The sequence below is a fragment of the Panthera leo genome, chromosome D1 (assembly GCF_018350215.1).
Source record: "Panthera leo isolate Ple1 chromosome D1, P.leo_Ple1_pat1.1, whole genome shotgun sequence".
Classification (NCBI taxonomy): domain Eukaryota; kingdom Metazoa; phylum Chordata; class Mammalia; order Carnivora; family Felidae; genus Panthera; species Panthera leo.
The window spans coordinates 68,438,951-68,456,565 of record NC_056688.1 but is presented as its reverse complement, the minus strand read 5'-3'; the positions used below and the strand labels follow the sequence as shown (position 1 = coordinate 68,456,565).

The 17,615-nt window shown below is 48.9% G+C and overlaps 2 protein-coding genes across 2 annotated transcripts in view; one reads left to right on the top strand and one right to left on the bottom strand.

Annotated features, from left to right (window-relative positions):
* Positions 1 to 12,363: 12,363 nt before the first annotated feature.
* On the bottom strand, positions 12,364 to 13,209 carry LOC122201258 (formin-like protein 5). The gene has a single exon (XM_042907163.1). The coding sequence runs from the start codon at positions 13,207 to 13,209 to the stop codon at positions 12,364 to 12,366; it is 846 nt and encodes a 281-aa protein (XP_042763097.1).
* DKK3 (dickkopf WNT signaling pathway inhibitor 3) overlaps positions 12,795 to 17,615 on the top strand; it is a 46,776-nt gene continuing 41,955 nt past the window's right edge. The window contains exons 1-2 of the mRNA XM_042905823.1: positions 12,795 to 12,905; positions 13,420 to 13,661. Of these exons, the coding sequence (XP_042761757.1) occupies positions 13,449 to 13,661 (213 nt within the window). The 5' untranslated portion in view covers positions 12,795 to 12,905; positions 13,420 to 13,448. The remainder of the gene's footprint in view (positions 12,906 to 13,419; positions 13,662 to 17,615) is intronic.

Sequence of the window (17,615 nt, the reverse complement as noted above, 5' to 3'; positions counted from 1 at the left end):
AACACTCTGCAAGCAGCTTCATTCTTTCTACAGACTTGGGCATGCCATTCATCCTTCACATAGCATATACCAGGGACCATGCTGGGTGTTGTGTAATAGGGACTAAAACATGGTCCCTGCTCTCGGGTAGCTTAAACCACATAGACGTACCTTAATTCAGTAAATAATTTCCTTGTTGCTGGACATTTCCATGGTCACACTGTTCCTCTGTTTGTAGTGATAATGATAGGTAAGATTTATTGAGCACCTACTATGGGCCAGGAACTGTCAGAAGCACTTAATGTGGATCATTTCATTTCATCTTTGTAAAGAGCCCCCTGTTATAATTTCAAATGTAGATGAGGCAATGGAAGATAAGGGCTTATTAATTTATTCAAGGCCAGGTAGCTATTAAGTGACAGAGCCCGGATTTGAAGCCAGGCATTTTGACTCCAGAACCAGTCTCTCTTCCACTGGTAGGAGCAAAGCTACAATGAACATACCTGTTAATATACCTTTTCACATTTATGTGAGCATTTCTGAAAAATGGATTCTTGGAAATTGGAATTAGTGTTTCAGAGTGTATACAAATATCTTCTAAGTACCCCAGAGACATGACTTTTAAAAGAGAAAATGGAAAGATCTCTTTTGAGTTGTTGAAAGATCATTTTTTTGTCCAATTAAACCTCTGTTTGTCAGATATGGCAGCCGCCAGTCATATGCGCCTGTTAAGCACTTGAAATGTAGTTAGTCCAAACTGAGATATGCTCTAAGTATAAAACACATCAGATTTTGAAGACTTAGTATGGAAAAATGTAAAATATCTCATTGGTAAGTTCTATATTGATTACAGTGGTAGCACTTGGGATGCATTAGGTTAAATAAAACCTATTATTAAAATGTACTGTTTTAATTTTAATTTAATATAATTTTAATTTTAACTTTTTAAACATTTTTTAATGTTTATTTATTCTTGAGAGAGAGAGAGAGAGAGAGACAGAGACAGAGTGTGAGTGGGGGAGGGGCAGAGAGAGGGGAAGACACAGAATCCGAAGCACGCTCCAGTCTCCAAGCTGTCAGCACAGAGCCCAACATGGGGCTTGAACTCACAAACCATGAGATCATGACATGAGCTAAAGTCAGACACTTGACTGAGCCACCCAGGCGCCCCTAATTTTATTTTATTTTTATTTAAATGTGGGGCTGAGCCCTTAACCTGTGGATTTTATCTAGCTTTATCTGAGCCCTTAACCTGTGGCTTCATCTAGCCATTGGGTCAGAAAAGCAGGTTGCACTAGCCCTGGATAAGTAGTGTCAGAATTGAACTGAACACCAGTCGGTGACCAGGTGTTGCAGGACTGGCTGGTGGTGTGGAGGAAACCCACATACTTGTCATCAGTTTATGAGTACAAACCACTCACGCCATTTCCTCAGCACTCGCAGTATCCCAAGCACTGTGCCCTTTACATGCACAATCTCATTAATGTACTTGACAAGCTGGGGAGGTGGTACAATTACTGTGCCGTGTTACAGATGTGGATGTGAGGCTCAGAAAGACACAAGGTCATCAGTCGATGCCCAGCAGAGTAGGGATTCCAACCCAGATCTGACTCTGCAGTTAGCGTTGCATTTACAAATAATTCATTAATTTGCTTTTAGTTTTTCGCATAGGTGATACGTGCACATTTTACAAACGTCACCGGGTACAGAAAGGTACCTGGGGATGTTCCGCGTTGATAGAGACACGGTAATATACACACACCGTTATACACTGTCTTGCTTTTCCTTAGCAGTTTTTCTTAGGGATCATCCTACCCCTCACTTTCTTTCGTTGTTGTTTTTTTCTGAAAATTTAATGAGGTGAGATTCCCATAACACAAATCAGCCATTTTAAGGGAAACAATCCTGTGGCACTCAGTATGTTCCCAGTGTTGTACAACCTCAACCTCTACCTAGTTGCAAAGTATTGTCATCGCTCTGAAGTAGAACTTCTTACCCATTGATCAGTTGCAGCCCTTTAGCCTGCCAGCCCCAGATAACCACCACCTGCATTCTGTCTCCATGGAGTGAGCCATCCTGGATATTTGGTATATATGGAATCATACAATCCGTGACCTTTGGCATCCGGCTCCTTTCACTTAGCCTAATGTTTTGGAGGTTCATGTATGTTGTAGCATCTGTCAGCACTTTACTCCTTTTTAAAACTAATATCCCATTGTGTGATATACCACAATTTGTTTATCCATTCATCCACTGATGGGCCCTGGGCTCTCATGAACAGTCCTGCTATGAATACGCACGAGCATATACTTGGTTGGGTACCTCTTTTCAATTTTAGGACTGGAGTTACTTGGTCATATGGCAATTCTACACTTCATTTTTTGAGAAGTTGCCCAACTGTGTTTCACACTGACTAAACCATTTTACCTTCCCACGGGCAATGTATAAGAATTCCAATCTCTCTCCATCCTCACCAATACTTATTTTCCCTTTCTTTAACTAACCATCCTAATGGGTGTGGAGCGGTTTTGATGTGCATTTCTGTAATGACCGAAGGTGTCAGATAGGAGGTAAAGGCTGTTGAACCTCTTTCTTGTGCTGGTTGGCCATGTGGATATCTTCCTTGCAAAAAATGTTCAAGTCCTTTGGCCATTTATTTGTCTTTTTGTTGTTGAGTCGTAAGAGTTCTTCGCCTATTCTGGACACGAGAGTTTTATCAGAGATCATTCTGCACTTTCTTCATGTCTGCTCAAATGTCATGTTGTTGGAGAAGTCTCCCCAAAGCTCACATACTATAGCCACTCTCCCTGCTTTATTTTTTCTCCTCAGCATTGATCACCACGTAAAGTATAAATTTTTAACATCATTTCTGTGTGTGTGCATGTGTGTTGCGTGCAGGTTTGGAGATCTCTCTATCCTGTGGAATGCAAACTATATAAAAACAGAGGCTTTGAGGGGCGCCTGGGTGGCTCAGTCGGTTAAGCATCCGACTTCGGCTCAGGTCATGATCTCGCGGTCTGTGGGTTCGAGCCCCGTGTCAGGCTCTGTGCTGACAGCTCAGAGCCTGGAGCCTGTTTCGGATTCTGTGTCTCCCTCTTCTTCTGACCCTCCCCTGTTCATGCTCTCTCTCTCTCTCTGTCTCAAAAATAAATAAATGTTAAAAAAAATTAAAAAAAAGAAAACAAAAACAGAGGCTTTGCTCTTGTGTTCATCTCTATCCCCAGCTCCTGGAACAGAGCCTTAGCACCCAATAAGTAATCGTAGAATGAATGAATGAGAACAGATAGAGCTACTTATTCTTTTGATAGGTGAAAACAGTTTTATAAACTATTTGTAGTTTTATAAAATGTGATTCTTAGAACACAGCATCTCTGCCCACCTAACTCTTAAGCTTTAAGAGAACTGTTCAGGCCTGTCTGGTTCCTAAAACCAGCAGCGGCCCATTCTAGGGTTTATCTAGCCCTCAGGTGAGAAAAGCAGGCTGCTCTCCAGCACCCACTCACCCTTTACAGAGTAGTGTCTTCACTGCCCTACCCCGTGTCAGGTTCCACATCCAAACCTGTTCCTAAGCTGCTCACTTTTTATTTTCTCCCTGTTTCTAACCTCACCTTATGTTGGATGGGACGCTCACCATTGTTCTTTCCACTCTGCCCCCTTGAATTGTGTTCTGGAAACACAATGGAGATTCTAATATTCACAATGGTTCTGTTTGTCCACCTGGTGCCTGGACCATCTTCTGGGTCCATTTTCTTGAGCAGATCTTTTACCAATTCCTCCTCTCTTGGTCCTGTGATCTGAACCCAATTGAGAATGTTTGGTGGTAGCAGCTGGCAGAAAGCAGAGGGGAAATTTGGAAAACAATTTCATCGACACTCGTACTCTCTCTCTTTCACTTGGGCTGAAGTTTTACCAACAACTCCCTCACCATTCTTCTAATCACGGGTGATATTTGCTATCTCGCCAACAATCAAGAATAGAAGTTCTAAAGGCTTCCTGTTCAGAGGGTCTCTGGGCAGTGTTAGAATCACCTAGGAATTTGTTAGAGATGCAACGTCCGGGGCCCCATCCAGGAACCTGCCCCTCCTGCCCCCAGGTGGTTCTGATACTTGCTGATGTTTGAAAGCCGCCAGGTCAAAATGATGGGCACTGGGATGTTCTGCCCGGCAGCGTTGGCCAACCTCAGGGCCAGTGGCGTGCATTCCCCAAGCAGCACAAACTAGCTAGGGGCTATCAGATATGAGGCAAATAGACCCACTCCAAGGGTCTGCTTCAGATCAAGAAGGAACAGACAGAGCAAGACAGCAACAGGGGAATAAAACCGAGGGACCCGATTTTAGCAGTAGCTATCCAATTTGCTCCCATGGCGGGAAGTCTCCCCTGGTAACTGTGGGACTTTGAACATGTCCTTCATTTGAATCCTGCTCACGTCTCAGCAGAGGGCTGGATGGAAATCTTCTTTCCGACAGGGATGTGCAGACCCTGCGTGAGAAAAGAAAAGGAGTCTAAAATATAAGAGCCTCAGCAACCGGACCGAAATGGGGATGGGAACGTGTTTATTATGTGAACTTCTTCTGACCCTGCCATCCTGGCGGCACTGTGCGCTGAGGCGGATAAAAGGTTTGCCTGTGTAAACAGAAGAGAGCTGTCTGCACCGAGACCCTCCATAACCCTTTGTGGTCTAAGCAAAATTGCTGTAGACACTTCCCTCACCCTGCCTTCCCTGGAGCCCCAGCTGAGCATATACAAAGGGAGCTCTGTTCCCTGCTCACTTGCAAGAGCTCTGTTGGCTGGGCTTGGTAATGACGTTGAGGGTGACAATATAATAATAGTTAACACTCAGTGATGCTTACGACATGCCAGGCACTTCGTTGAGTGGCTTAAAAAACTACTTCTTGTAAGACCTACAACATTCCCATGAAGTGGATGCAGTTCCCGTCCTCCTTTTACAGACGAGGGAAGTGGAGTTCTGACGATTGGAGAGACCTGTCCCAGTCCCCCGGCTGGAGAGTAACGCGGGGCTGGGATTGCCCTTGGCATCGACCCTGCAATGTCTCCCAACAAGGGCTTATTTCTTAAGGTTGGCTTTTATTGCTCTCTTTCAACAAAGGAAAAGTTATTCAAAGGTGAGAGAACTAGATTTTAGAGAGAGAAATCCGTCTATCCAAGATGATAAATCTAGGAGGTAGCAAAACCGTGAGCGGAACACAGTTCGTTCACCCACACCATGATGTCCACCGCTGGCTCCTTTGCCTGACCTTCCTGACCGAGGTCAAGGCCCTCTTTCCTGAGAAGCACCACTTGCACCTGTGGAGCTGCCTATGGTTGGTGAGCGGCTATACTGCAGGGCAGTTCCAAGTCTGGACCCAGGAGTTCAACACAACCTGCTTCAACTCCTGGCTCTGACCTTGGGCGAGCTACTTTACCTTTTTCCCTCATTGTCTTTTAGTTTGGGTAGGATTTATGTACACTAAATTCAGTCTTTTCAGTGTACGATGAGCTGTGACAAATGTATATCCATGCTCCCTGCCCACCACCACAATCAAGGTATAAAATCCCCCAAATGTCCCTGTGCCCTTTGTAGTCAACCCATCTGGCAACCAATGATCTGTTTGCAGTCCCTATGGTTTGCCTTTTCTAGAATATTGTATAAATGGGGCCAGTATATAGCCTTTTGGGTCTGGCTTCTTAACGGAATGCTTAACAGAATGCATTTGAGACGTATCCGTGTCGTCATGTATATAGGTAGCTTATTCTTTTTTTACTATTGACCAGCAAGGATTTTAATGTAGCAGAAACCAATAGCAGCAACTGGAAATGCCCTGCCAGGCTGTTGAGCACACCGCCTCTCAAGTCTTGGCCTATTATCTTCAAGATGGCACAATTGTCTTGGAGACAGTGGTGGTGAAGGCAACTGGAAAGTAGGTGCACAAATACACCCCTTAGAGACCTTCTCAGATTATCTTCTTAGTGACAGTGGGATTGGGCTAACTAAGAGCCCTGTGGTTTGGGCACTAACATGTCCGTAAGCTAGAGAATCCTGGTATATTCAGGTCATGGCAGTTACGGTCAGAGTCAGAAATCAAACCCAGGACTGTCTAGTTCCAAGTCCAGCCTTTGTTCCACTATTCCAGCAGCTTCCAACCACATCCATTGTAAAGCAAGCACTGCTGGGCCAGACCGTGCTGTTCCTCAGGTGGGGGGGTGGGGTGGGTAGGGTGGAGACTGACGGTATGGTAGGAGAACTTTTTGGTGAGGCCTGATGATAACAGAATCCTCAGCAAGGACCATTCCAGAATGTAGCCTGAAGGTCCCATCTCACACCTGCTGGATCCACATCTCCAAAGGGCACCCAGTCACCTGTTTTGTTTAGCAAGCTTTATGGGGGCTTCTGTTATGTCACCTGCATTGAAAGTTGCTCCAGAGAAGAAATAAGTACATCGTCTGTCCCCAGGCAGTGGAGAGAATTGGGTAGAATCACATACCTAGATATTCTTTCCCTGTTAGTTGCTTAAGGACATCGATTCTTAGCTTTTCCTCTTTTGGCACAGGCCCTACCAAATTCTCTTGCTCCTTAGTCACCCTCCACTTCAGACTCACAGAAAAGCGTACACAGAGCACATGAAACCACCTGCTAAATAAAAAAGCAAGACAGCTAGGCTGGGGGCTCATCCTCCTGGTCTGTGTTCCATGGGCGATGGCCAGGAATATGGTCCCCCGGGTCTCTTTGGTTCACCCACCCATGGAAACTTGGCAAATCACATGTATGTTTTGGATATTCAGTGGCTGTTACTCATGGAAATCCTGAATCCACGTGAACACTCTTTCCAAAACCAGATGGAGTTTCCATTCAGAGAAACCTTGGCACCACTTTCCGCCTGAACAATCACAAGTTACAGGCAGGACCTGGGAGGGCTTCATGAAAGTGGTGGCTGGCACTGCAGACAGGGATCAACTAGGGAAGGAGAGGATGCCCCTGGCTGGCATTTCCCTTTCCTGCAAAATGGGGTGGCCCGCTGCCTCTAACTCATGGGTCTCAGAGAGGGGTAGGAACCTCCTCTAATTTAAACCTTCCTTGAAGAGTATTGTTTTGCTAAGATATAAGCAGCCCCACTCCAGACATTTAAGGCAGTTTGGCAGCCACTAATAGAACGTCCCTAAACCTAACTCCAACAAAAAGGGGAGTATATGAGAAGAATGCAAAACATCTCACAGAATCTAAGAGCGGCTGGGCTTCAGAAAGACTCGAGAAAGATTAGAACCAGGAACCAGAATGACGTGGTTATGACATCGCCACTCTCTTCCTTCCCATCACCCCCTCTCTGGGGCTCACAAATGTCTTTCTGGATATCTCGCTCCCTCAATGTCTCTATCCCTGAATTTGTCTCTCCAAGTTGGCTTTTGTCATCAAGTAGCTGAATGGTGTCTCCAGCCCTAAATCCAAGACAGAATCTGATGGGTCAAGCTTTAGACAAGTTTGTCCCTGGCCCAAAGGGGTGGATAAGGAGAGTCATCCATGCAGATTAATGGATCCCACCAGAGTTAATGGGTCCTGGCATTATCTGCTTATCTCTCTGTTTCTTCACGCACTAGATTCCTTGAGGGCCAGCCCCCAGCCCCTAGCAGGTGCTCTGGCTGCACTGGAGATCGTTGCAGGGACAAGCATCTTGTGCAATCCCAGGTGACTTTCATTCTGACAGAGAAAACAGACACTAAATAGCCATGCAGATACCTTTTCTCCAGCCAGCTCTTCACATTTTATTTCCAAATTATGTGCAGAGTACTCTATGAAAGGGAAAGAAAAAGAGAGAGAAACGGCCCCCCACCCAGATATCATGAATTATTGTGAATTGTTAACATTTTAAAAATCAGTGCATAATGGGCATCTATGCAGACTGGGTGCCTGTAAGTTCTGGATCTCCGAGGTTTCCTTGTTTGCATGGGGCACAGATAAGCCCCACCCCCTGCCTAGAGCCTTTACCTGGCTCCAGCTCCCTGGCCCAACAAAACACCCCAGGAGGAAAGCTATAATAACCATTGAAGCAGACAGAAGGGCCTTTTATGAAGAGAAATGCCCCTCCCTGCCAGCCTGTGCCACCTCTCCCCTCCCACCCCCCGTCCCTGCTTCTCACCTCACAATAATGGCAGCCACTGCTGGGCTTTGGGGAGGTGAGCATTTCTGTTAAGAACAGATCTAAGAAACATCTACTTGCCACTAGGAGGTTTTTCATTTTGTCTTGTTCTGGGTGGCGGGATGGAGGTGGAGGGACTTGCCTATTGCCTTTTTGTTTGCTCGTTTCAATTTATTCACAAGCTATTTCAAACATACCAAAAATAGTACAATGGACACTCCCATGCACTTACACGTAGTTAATCAACTATGATGATTAAATAGATACCAATATTTAGACACTTCTAATTCAGAACCTCCCCCTTCTGGCACGCGGTCTTTCCTAAAGAAATAAGATGTTATTAATCCCACTGAAGATGACTTCCATCTCTTCCTCTGCCTTCCACTCAGGGCATTCGACACATGTTCCGTAATTTTTACTATATTTGTAGCATCCATAAGCAATATAAACTGCCATTTTGTGTTTTTACAATATGCACCAACAGTATTGTGTGCATTTCATTTTGCAAATTGCCTTTCCTGCTCCACATTATGTCTTCTGAGATTTATCCATGTCGTTGCCTAGAAATATTGCTCATTACATTAACGGCGTATTCTCTTGTTTGCAGAAACCCCAGGTTATCCATTTTCCTGCTGGAAAGCCACTAAGCAAGTGGTTTTCACATGTTTACTGGCTTCAGTAAACATATTTATATTATGCCTTGTTAGGCACATGGTCACGAGTTTCTGGAGGGCAGACAGCTAGTCGTGAAATTGCTGTGTAGGTGCTCGCTGTCTAGGTAAATTTTTAGAAGGTTACAACGGCTCTTCTGTCACTTCCTCAACAGTGACATGGGACCCCAGTTTATGATTCTGAGGGTCCCTTGTAGAGAAAGTGTGAGAACTTAGAATTTTTAATTTATTTATTTATTTTGAGAGAGCATGACGGGGGGAGGGTCAGACAGACAGGGAGAGAGAGAATCCCTAGCAGGCTCCGCACTGTCAGCGTGGAACCCAACACGGGGCTTGAACCCACGAACCATGAGATCATGACCTGAGCCGAAATCAAGAATCAGATGCTTGACCAACTGAGCCATGCAGGCGTCCATGAGCACTTAGAATTTTTAAATAATAATTATAGAGTGCTTCTAATACCTTAAAAGAGAAAAAACACGTGTCACTAATTGTTACAGAACTTAGACCAGTGATATAATGGAAATTGTGGCATTTTAGAAGGTTCCTTACCCTGAAGATGATTGATCTGGATAGCTCTGCCTGCTCTGTGTGCCCCTGGACCCCTTACCTTCCAGTGACCATTTAGAATGTGACCCTTTCTCAACTCAGGTCCCAAACCCACAGGCCTTCCCCTTCCCCTGCCCCCAAACTTCTTGGAGCCCAGACTGTGTATGGATCCAGTTGGGGCCATCTCCCGGCTGACAGTGCCTGTCCTCCTTGCCTGAGAACGCCTCAGGTTGCTGATCGGATTGGCAAAAGCTTGGCAGGGAGGACGCTTACATTCGAGGTCCATAGATTTTCTTACCTTTCCTTTCTTATTTCCTCCCATTTTTTTTTTTTTTTTGTAGTTTCACTTAATAATGGAACTATCAATACATCTCCCCACCCATGTAGGAATGCAAAATGTAGACCCCATGTGAAAAAGTACATGCCCCTTTGCTTAACACTCGGGGTCGCTCAACATGTTTTTGTTTTAAAGTTCAGTCTGAAAGTCAAGATCTCCAGACCTTATGGCAAAACGTGTAAGGCAGAAGACGAGTCTTATTTGGGGAAATTCCCAATCTTCACAGCCAGCACCATAGAGGACTGAAACCGCACGGTTTGCTCTGTAAATCTGCACCATGGCAGCTCTCAGCTTGGCCCCAGTGCGCCCCCTGGCCGCAGCCTGCAGTCCTGCTTTAGTTTCTTCCTAGCGAGTGCACCTCAAGTGGCAAGGTAGTGCGTCTGAAGACTTGGCTCCAGCCAAGGGCTCAGCATGGGCTCAGCCACCCCCAGAAAGCTAATGAATAGGTAAGGTGCCACATATCTAGAGGATAGAGTAGTGGATGCTGGGGGAAGGGGCTTTCCCTGGATGTTCAGCAGGGCCCAGTCCAGAGGTTCAGTACCTGAAGAGAACATAGCTAGAAGCCTCATCTTTGCAACAAATGGTGATGTGGAAAGTTCTACAGAGAAACGCAGTCACGAGAAATAAGGCGGAAGAGCACATCCAGGTCTCCTTCCAGACCACCCCTCGCTTGCTGTCTGGCTTTGAGGGAATGGCGTAACTTCTCTGAGTCTCCTGCCCTCACTATGGACTTGGGGCGTGTACAATGCCTGGTGCCATGAAGGCCTCAGATATGCTTTCTCCCCACTCGACACTCTGCTTGTGGACCCAAGTGAATGAATACTACAAAGAGGCCGTGGGCCCTGTAGGGGAGGAACAATTTCTCTTCTACCTTTGTAGGGTCTCCAGCTGGGCCTAAGAACTAAACTGACATAAGGCAGACTAAGAGGAGAAAAGTGGACAAATTGTACTAAAATTCCATGTGAACCTGGGAGCCTTCACAAGAAAATGAGGACCCAGGGAAGTGACCAGAGCAGAAAGCTTATAGATGTTTTAGACAAAGAAACAATAACTTTGTGAAGAAATGACAGAGCAAAGGGCTCTGGGCTTGAGATGGTAAATTGTGGGGTAGCGACTAGATCTGGGGTGGGGGGAAAGCTGGTGGAAAGTAAGGGTCATCTTAGTAAATTTGTTTGTACAGATCCATTTTGACATTGGTTCCCAGTACCTACTTAGTGATAAGGACATTCTTCTCTTGCTGGTACAGGGAAGGCACCTCTCTCATAGGGAATTTCATGGTGTTTCTAGGTAGGAAAGGGGACGTCTGAGAGCCTTTCCTGCATCTGCTATTTCTCAAGTGCCTTCAGCTCAAAATAATCAGTATGCCAGGGGCACCTCTCGGCTCAGGTCATGATCTCACAGTCTGTGAGTTTGAGCCCCGAGTCGGGCTCTGTGCTGACAGCTCGGAACCTAGAGCTGGCCTCAAATTCTGTGTCTCCCTCTCTCTCTGCCCCTTCCCCGTTCATGCTCTGTCTCTCTCACTCTTTCTCAAAATAAATAAATAAACATTTAAAAAATCAGTATGCCAAAGTGACATATTTGGGGTGGCATGTCCTGAATTTCTTCGTGTTCAAACACACGTTTTCCAAGTAGTCACCTACAGAATATTTCATTTTATACTCCCAAGTCAGCTCTAACACCACCTGGGCAGTTTATAGCAGAGGAGTTTGGCAGCGAGGGGGTGAAGACTCTGAAGCCAGATTCCTGGGTTCGACCACTTACTAGCTACCTGGCCTTAGAAAAGTTTCCTTATTTTTTTAAAAGTTTTTATTTTATTTATTTTGAGAGACACAGACACATCACGAGCAGGGGAGGGGCAGAGAGAGGGAGGGAGAGAGAATCCCAAGCAGGCTCCACAGTGTCAGCACAGAGCCCAGTGTGGGGCTCGAACTCATGAACTGTGAGATCATGACCTGAGCTGAAACCAAGAGTCGGATGCTCAACTGACTGAGCCACCCGGGCTCCCCAAAAGTTTCCTTATTAGTAAAATGGGAATAGAAGCAGTAGTACCAACCTCAGAATTAAATCAGTTAATTTGTGTTCCTGGCACACAGCACTCAGTAATGGTATCGCTTTATCAAAATACTAATAGCTATTGTTATACTAATGAGCCCATCCATTTCTCAGGGGCCAAGTGTGTATTATGGCTGTGGCCCTAGTGACACAAAGGTGAGCAAGTCATTCTCTGCTTCCCAAGGGCTCCTGGTCACTGCGGAGGGGGGGGGGGGGGGGGAAATGGGCCAGTGACCAGACAGACCATGGCAAGGCTGGGGCAATGGGACAGCACATGGTGCTGGGGAGCTAGAGGAGAAATGGGAAGGAGCCTGGAGAGCACTGGAGAGACTTCTGGTTCTTTAAAGATGGGGAGAAGTTAGCTAGATGCTGGGGAGACTGCTGTGAATAAAACAAAGTTCTGCTCCCACGATGATTCGCCAACATATTCCACTTACCACATGCCCCGCACTTTTCTGCATGCGTTATGCTTGTTAACTAGTAGGTCCACTTACCACTCTAACCTCCTTTTTCCGTTTGGACTAACCGGAGCGCAGACAAATCTGGTGACTTGGCCAGACTGGTCAAGTCCCAAGGAGCAGAGCTGGGATTCACACCAGGCAGTCTGGCCGCCGCTGTCTGGCCTCAACCACTCTGCTGTGTCGCCCTAGAGGCGCTTGCTCACATTCTCAGGACCTACTCCGGGAGCTACAAGTGGGTTTTTTTTTGGCTGCAGTGAGGCGTCAAGCACGGCAGGCGTGTCAAGGCCAGCCTGTGAGGGTCCTCGGCCCCCAGGCTGGGGGGCTGGGGCTTTACCCTGCATGCTGGGTACAGGATGGCTTGGAAAGGGCAAGGGGGACGCGGGGAGAACAGCCTCCCCGCTCCTACCGTAAGCTGTATCGAGAATCCAGACCAGGGATGACAATAGACAGGAATGGATGCAGGGAAGGGGCGGCTCGCGCGGCCGAGGAGGCAGGCCTGCGGCGCGGGGTGGCGGTCGCCCGGCCGGCCAATGGCGTGGGACTGGGCGGCGGCCCCTCCCGCGGGGCGGGGGCCTGGAGGGCGGGGCGCGCTGCGGGCTAGCCGGGTACCAGCACTGCCGCATCCCTGCGCGCTCCCCGCCCCCGCGCGGCTCCAGTTCCCGCAGCCCGCGGCGGCGTCCCGGCGAGGCCTGGCAGGTCCATCCCGAGCGCGGCTCTGTCCAGTTGGGTGCGTGAGAGACTGCGGCAGGGAAGGGGCGGCTCTGTTCGGTCTCGTCTGGACCGGTGAGGGGCTGGGCCCTCGACCGGGTTCCGATCCCGCGGGGAGGGTGGTGACGGGCGCTCGGATCGCCCCAGAGTGGGCTGCCCAGGGCTGGGCTGGGAGTGGGGTCTTGGCGCTCGAGCTGCGCTGGGACCTGGTCGTGAAGGGGCAGTTCTCGAACCGGGGGCGGCGGGGGCGTGATTGGGGGTGTGGGGGGAGCGCCACGGGCGTTGGGGACTAGGCTCTGTCGCTGCTCCGGGGAGGGGGGCATCCCTGGGGGCCGGGGAAGAGCTCAGCCTGTGCTGGAGGAGGGGGTGGGGGTGCGGAAGGGATGGAGCGGTGGGGGCGGGGGGCGCCGCGCCCCGAGGGCACTCTGGGGGGTAGAGGGGCGCCGGGGGCGGGCCGGGGTGCAGGGCGGGGCGGGGCGCCGGGGCCGGCGTGGGGGTGGTCGGCGCGCCTCTGACCGCGTTCCGGGACGCAGGCGGCGGCGGCGGCGGGCGCAGAGCGGAGATGCGGCGGCTCGGGGGCACCCTGCTGTGCCTGCTGCTGGCGGCGGCGGTCCCCACGGCCCCCGCGCCGGCTCCCACGGCGACCGCGGCTCCCGTCGAGCCTGGCCCGGCTCTCAGCTACCCGCAGGAGGAGGCCACACTCAACGAGATGTTCCGCGAGGTTGAGGAGCTGATGGAGGACACGCAGCACAAACTGCGCAGCGCCGTGGAAGAGGTGGGTGCGTCTGGCGGGCGGGCGGCTCGGGATAGCCCCTGGCTGGGGGAAGCAGTGCTCGGAGCGCTGGCCGGGTTCCTCCGTTCCGCGAAGGGGCTGGAAAGAGCGGGCAGCAGATTCGGAGTGATTCGGCGGCAGCGCAGGGTGATCTCAACTCCCATCTCATTCTGACTTTCCTGCCAAAAGATCTGGATCTGGGCCTGTTCACCGAGAGCCTCCGGCTGGGCTCACCCAGGGGCAGCCGGGGTCACCACCTGCTTACAGGCCGCTGGCCACTACCCTGCAATTGTCTTCAAGTGTGCAGTTGTCCCCTCCCCCCTGTCGTAAGCGGATGTTTGCATGGCCCCTGGTATTCCAGCGCTGTGGTTTTGCAGAGAGGCAGAGGAAGCTCCAAGGATCTCAAGTTCTAGCTTGTACGTGGGGCTCTGAACTTGTGCCATCTTCTCAAGACATAGTTAGGATGCCACGTGAGGACAAAAAGCCCCGAAAGGTTTGCTGCTGGTCTGTCTGGGCTTCCCCAAATGCCGTGTGAGGCAACGAAGGAAAATCAGAATCCTGAATCCCAGCAGTGTACGTTTTGAGATGTGGGGGTGGGCGTGGGGAGGGCAATGTGGAAGGCAACCACCTCCACCTCAGTAGTGCTTTGGAGTCAGTCTTGGGCTCAAGGTTCTCCTCTGCCACTGACTAGCAGGGCGACATTGGGCAAGTCCCTTAACATCCTGTACCTCGGTTTCCTGTTAGAACTAAATGCCATGGTATGTGTGGGCACCTGGCATATAATAGGTGGGCAATATACAGCAACTGTTATTATCAGGTACCAAATACCTTAGCAAAACTTTGCCTGGCTTCTTCTTTCCATCACCTCCCAGGTCCAGACACTATGGATGGCATCCTCTATGATGAACACCCATTTGTCGTCAGGGCAAGAGGTGCAGCTGGCCCAGCCCTCCCAGCCCAGGTGTTAGGAGCTGTCCCTGGTGCCTGGGGTCGGTGGGCATGGTCACTGTCAGGCCTGGCTCTGGCTGTATGTAGCCTGTGTTTGGAGAGAAGCCAGCCATCCCAGTGAAGGAGTCAGCAAGAGACCAGATGTCCAGGCTGGGGGCGGGAGCGGGGGGTGTCAGGCATCTTCCCACCCATTTCTCTACATTCCGTCTGGACAGAGCCTTAAATGCTAGCTCTGGTCTAACGGGTCAGGTTGCTTTCTCCCCACAATCTGCGTAGTTTGGGGATATTTCCCCTTCCTTCCCACAGCAGTCAGCCTGATGGAGTATGCAGTGAAGGGGACATTGGATTGGGAGGCAGCTGTGTGGGAAGCTGTACTGAACATCCACTGGACAGGCCAGGTTCCAAAACCCATGGACAGACGTTCTATTTCCTGTGAAGACAATAGAATCATGACATGGAACAGTTAAAAGGAGAGGGGAATCAGATGGGCCCTAACATCTCTTACTCTGCCCCTTCATATTAATGGAGCTCGTGATCCTTCTGGTGCCAGGGTGGGTCATCTGCTTTCCTTCTCTGGGTTCCAGGATTTTCCCTGTTGCACACGGATTCCCACTGAGACTGATGAGGTCAACTCCATGTTTTTATTCCGTGTGAACTTGTTTGTGCAGCATGGTCTTCTGATGGTGGCGCTCGCTGAGGGAGATGAGGGAGAAGCAGGGGCCTCTTTAGTCCTGCTCATTGATCAGAGCAGTTTGGGACCAGCAGCCCTTAGTGGCCTGTCTACTCCATGGGAGTTGTCCTCATTGGCTCTGCCAGGGCCCCAGCTTCCTCCCTCCAGATGCACCTCTGCTTGGGTTGTGAAGGTGGGCTGGTGGAAGTTTGCCACCAGGAGATCTGCTGGCTGCTACCTCTGTCCTGCTCAGTGGTCACTCCCCAGAGAGTGTCCTCGATGGCAGTGAGGACAGGTTGAGAGAGGCTGAACACCTGCATGGCAGGAGAACAGGCCGTGGGAATCAACCTTTCTCCGTCTGGTCCTAGCTCTGCCACTTACTAGTGGTGGGATTTAGGAAATGTCCCCCCGCCTCCGTTAGGCTAAGGGGGGATGTAAACGAGAGGATGCAAGTAAAGCAAGTTGTCTGCTGTCTAAAATGGGATTAAGTAAAACTGTGTAATAGAAGTCACCCCCTGAGTTTGCGGTCAGGGTTATGGGAGATTGTTGGTTCCCAAGAGGAAATGGCTGTCATTGTCATCATATTAATAGTACCAGCGTGGATGATGACAAAGAACCACCAGTGTCTGATACTTAATAGAGTCTCAATAGATTGTGGCTATTAGTATTAATTTTTTTAAAAGAGACTGCCGGAGGGGTGGCAGGGTAGTTCAGTCGGTTAAGCGGCCGACTCTTGACATGGGCTCAGGTCATGATCTCCCAGTAGTGAGATGGAGCCTCCGAGTTAGGCTCTGCACCGAGCATGGAGACTGCTTGGGATTCTCTCTCTCTCTCTCTCTCTCTCTCTCTCTCTCTCTCTGCCTTTTTCCCACTCATTGACTCTGTCTCTCTCTCTCAAAATAAGTAAACATTAAAAAAAAATAAAAGTGACTGCCGGAAAGCCCCTCACATCTCATAAATACAGGATAGTTGCTATTTACTTCCCTGAGGAAAGGACCAGGACAGATGGATTAGTTGTTTACATAGTTGCATAATGAATCTGCTTTCAAGTAATTTCCTGATATTTTAAATATCCCAGCTGACTCGAGCTGCTGATTACTTTTTTTTTTTAATGTTTATTTTTGAGAGAGAGAGAGACAGAGACAGAGCATGAGTGGGGGGGGGGCAGAGAGAGAGGGAGACACAGAATGTGAAGCAGGCTTCAGGCTCTGAGCTGTCAGCACAGAGCCTGGCGCGGGGCTCAAACTCGTGAACTGCGAGATCATGACCTGAGTCGAAGTCGGATGCTTAACCAACTGAGCCACCCAGGCACCCCAAGCTGCTGATTACTGTTAAGGGAAAGATGAAGTTAACTGTACTTGTAGGATCATTATTGGGGGAAGCATACGTCCAAATGGTTCAATATAGGCTGTTCCTATTTTGATGTTTTAATATTCTATATGTTACTGATGGGTGTGTTTTGAGGATAAAACCACTTTCTTCCCCTCCCTTCCTTCTGTTCATTGTAACTGACACATTCTAGAATGTTCTTAATCACTTCGGGTATTCCGAGGAAGAGCCCCAATACCAAGCCTCGATTTATCTCCCCAGTTTTTCCTGCTATACCCCTTTAACCGACACACAGAATCAACCAGCTCTAAATGCCATTTTTTATAACATGCACATTCCTCCTTTATGAAGCAACTCCTATTGCTGTAGGCTTGAGTTTCTCTTGCTAGTGGCAGTAATAGTTGTGGTTGAAATTTCCATTGTAAACTGTACTTTTAGTTCATGGTGCCATTAGAGAACTATTAGCTCATTCTATTGAAATAACCACTGGTTGAGAGGGAGAAGGTTTTATAAAAAGAATCTCTGCTCAGCCCGGAGCAAACTTTAAATTTGGTAACTTGTCGATTATTCGAAAGCCAAACTGGAGGATTCAGGTTCCAACGGGAATTTTAAAAACATGAAAATATTCCCTTCTGCTTCTGGATATAGCCTCTCTAGCATCTTCAGTCTCCTGCTCTTTCCAGGTGTATCTTTTCTGTCACTAAACATTCCAGGATCTGTCACTTAAAAAAAATTTAAGGGGCACCTGGGTGACTCCGTTGCTTAAGCGTCCGACCTCGGCTCAGGTCATGATCTCATGGTTTGTAGGTTCGCGCCCCACGTTGAGCTCTGTGCTGACAGCTGGATCTGCCCATGAGTCCCTCTCTACTTCATCATCCACCGTTTTATCCTGTGCCCAACGTGGACCCTGTGCCCCAGCCAACAACACACACCATTCTTGTCCAGGCTGCCACAGCCTTGCCTCCTCGTGCCCCTTTCCATTCACATCCAACCCATTCTTGGAGACCAGC

Excerpts from the sequence above, each read along its gene's own strand:
- LOC122201258 (XM_042907163.1), bottom strand. The coding sequence starts at position 13,209 with ATGCCCCCCTCCCCGGAGCAGCGACAGAGCCTAGTCCCCAACGCCCGT.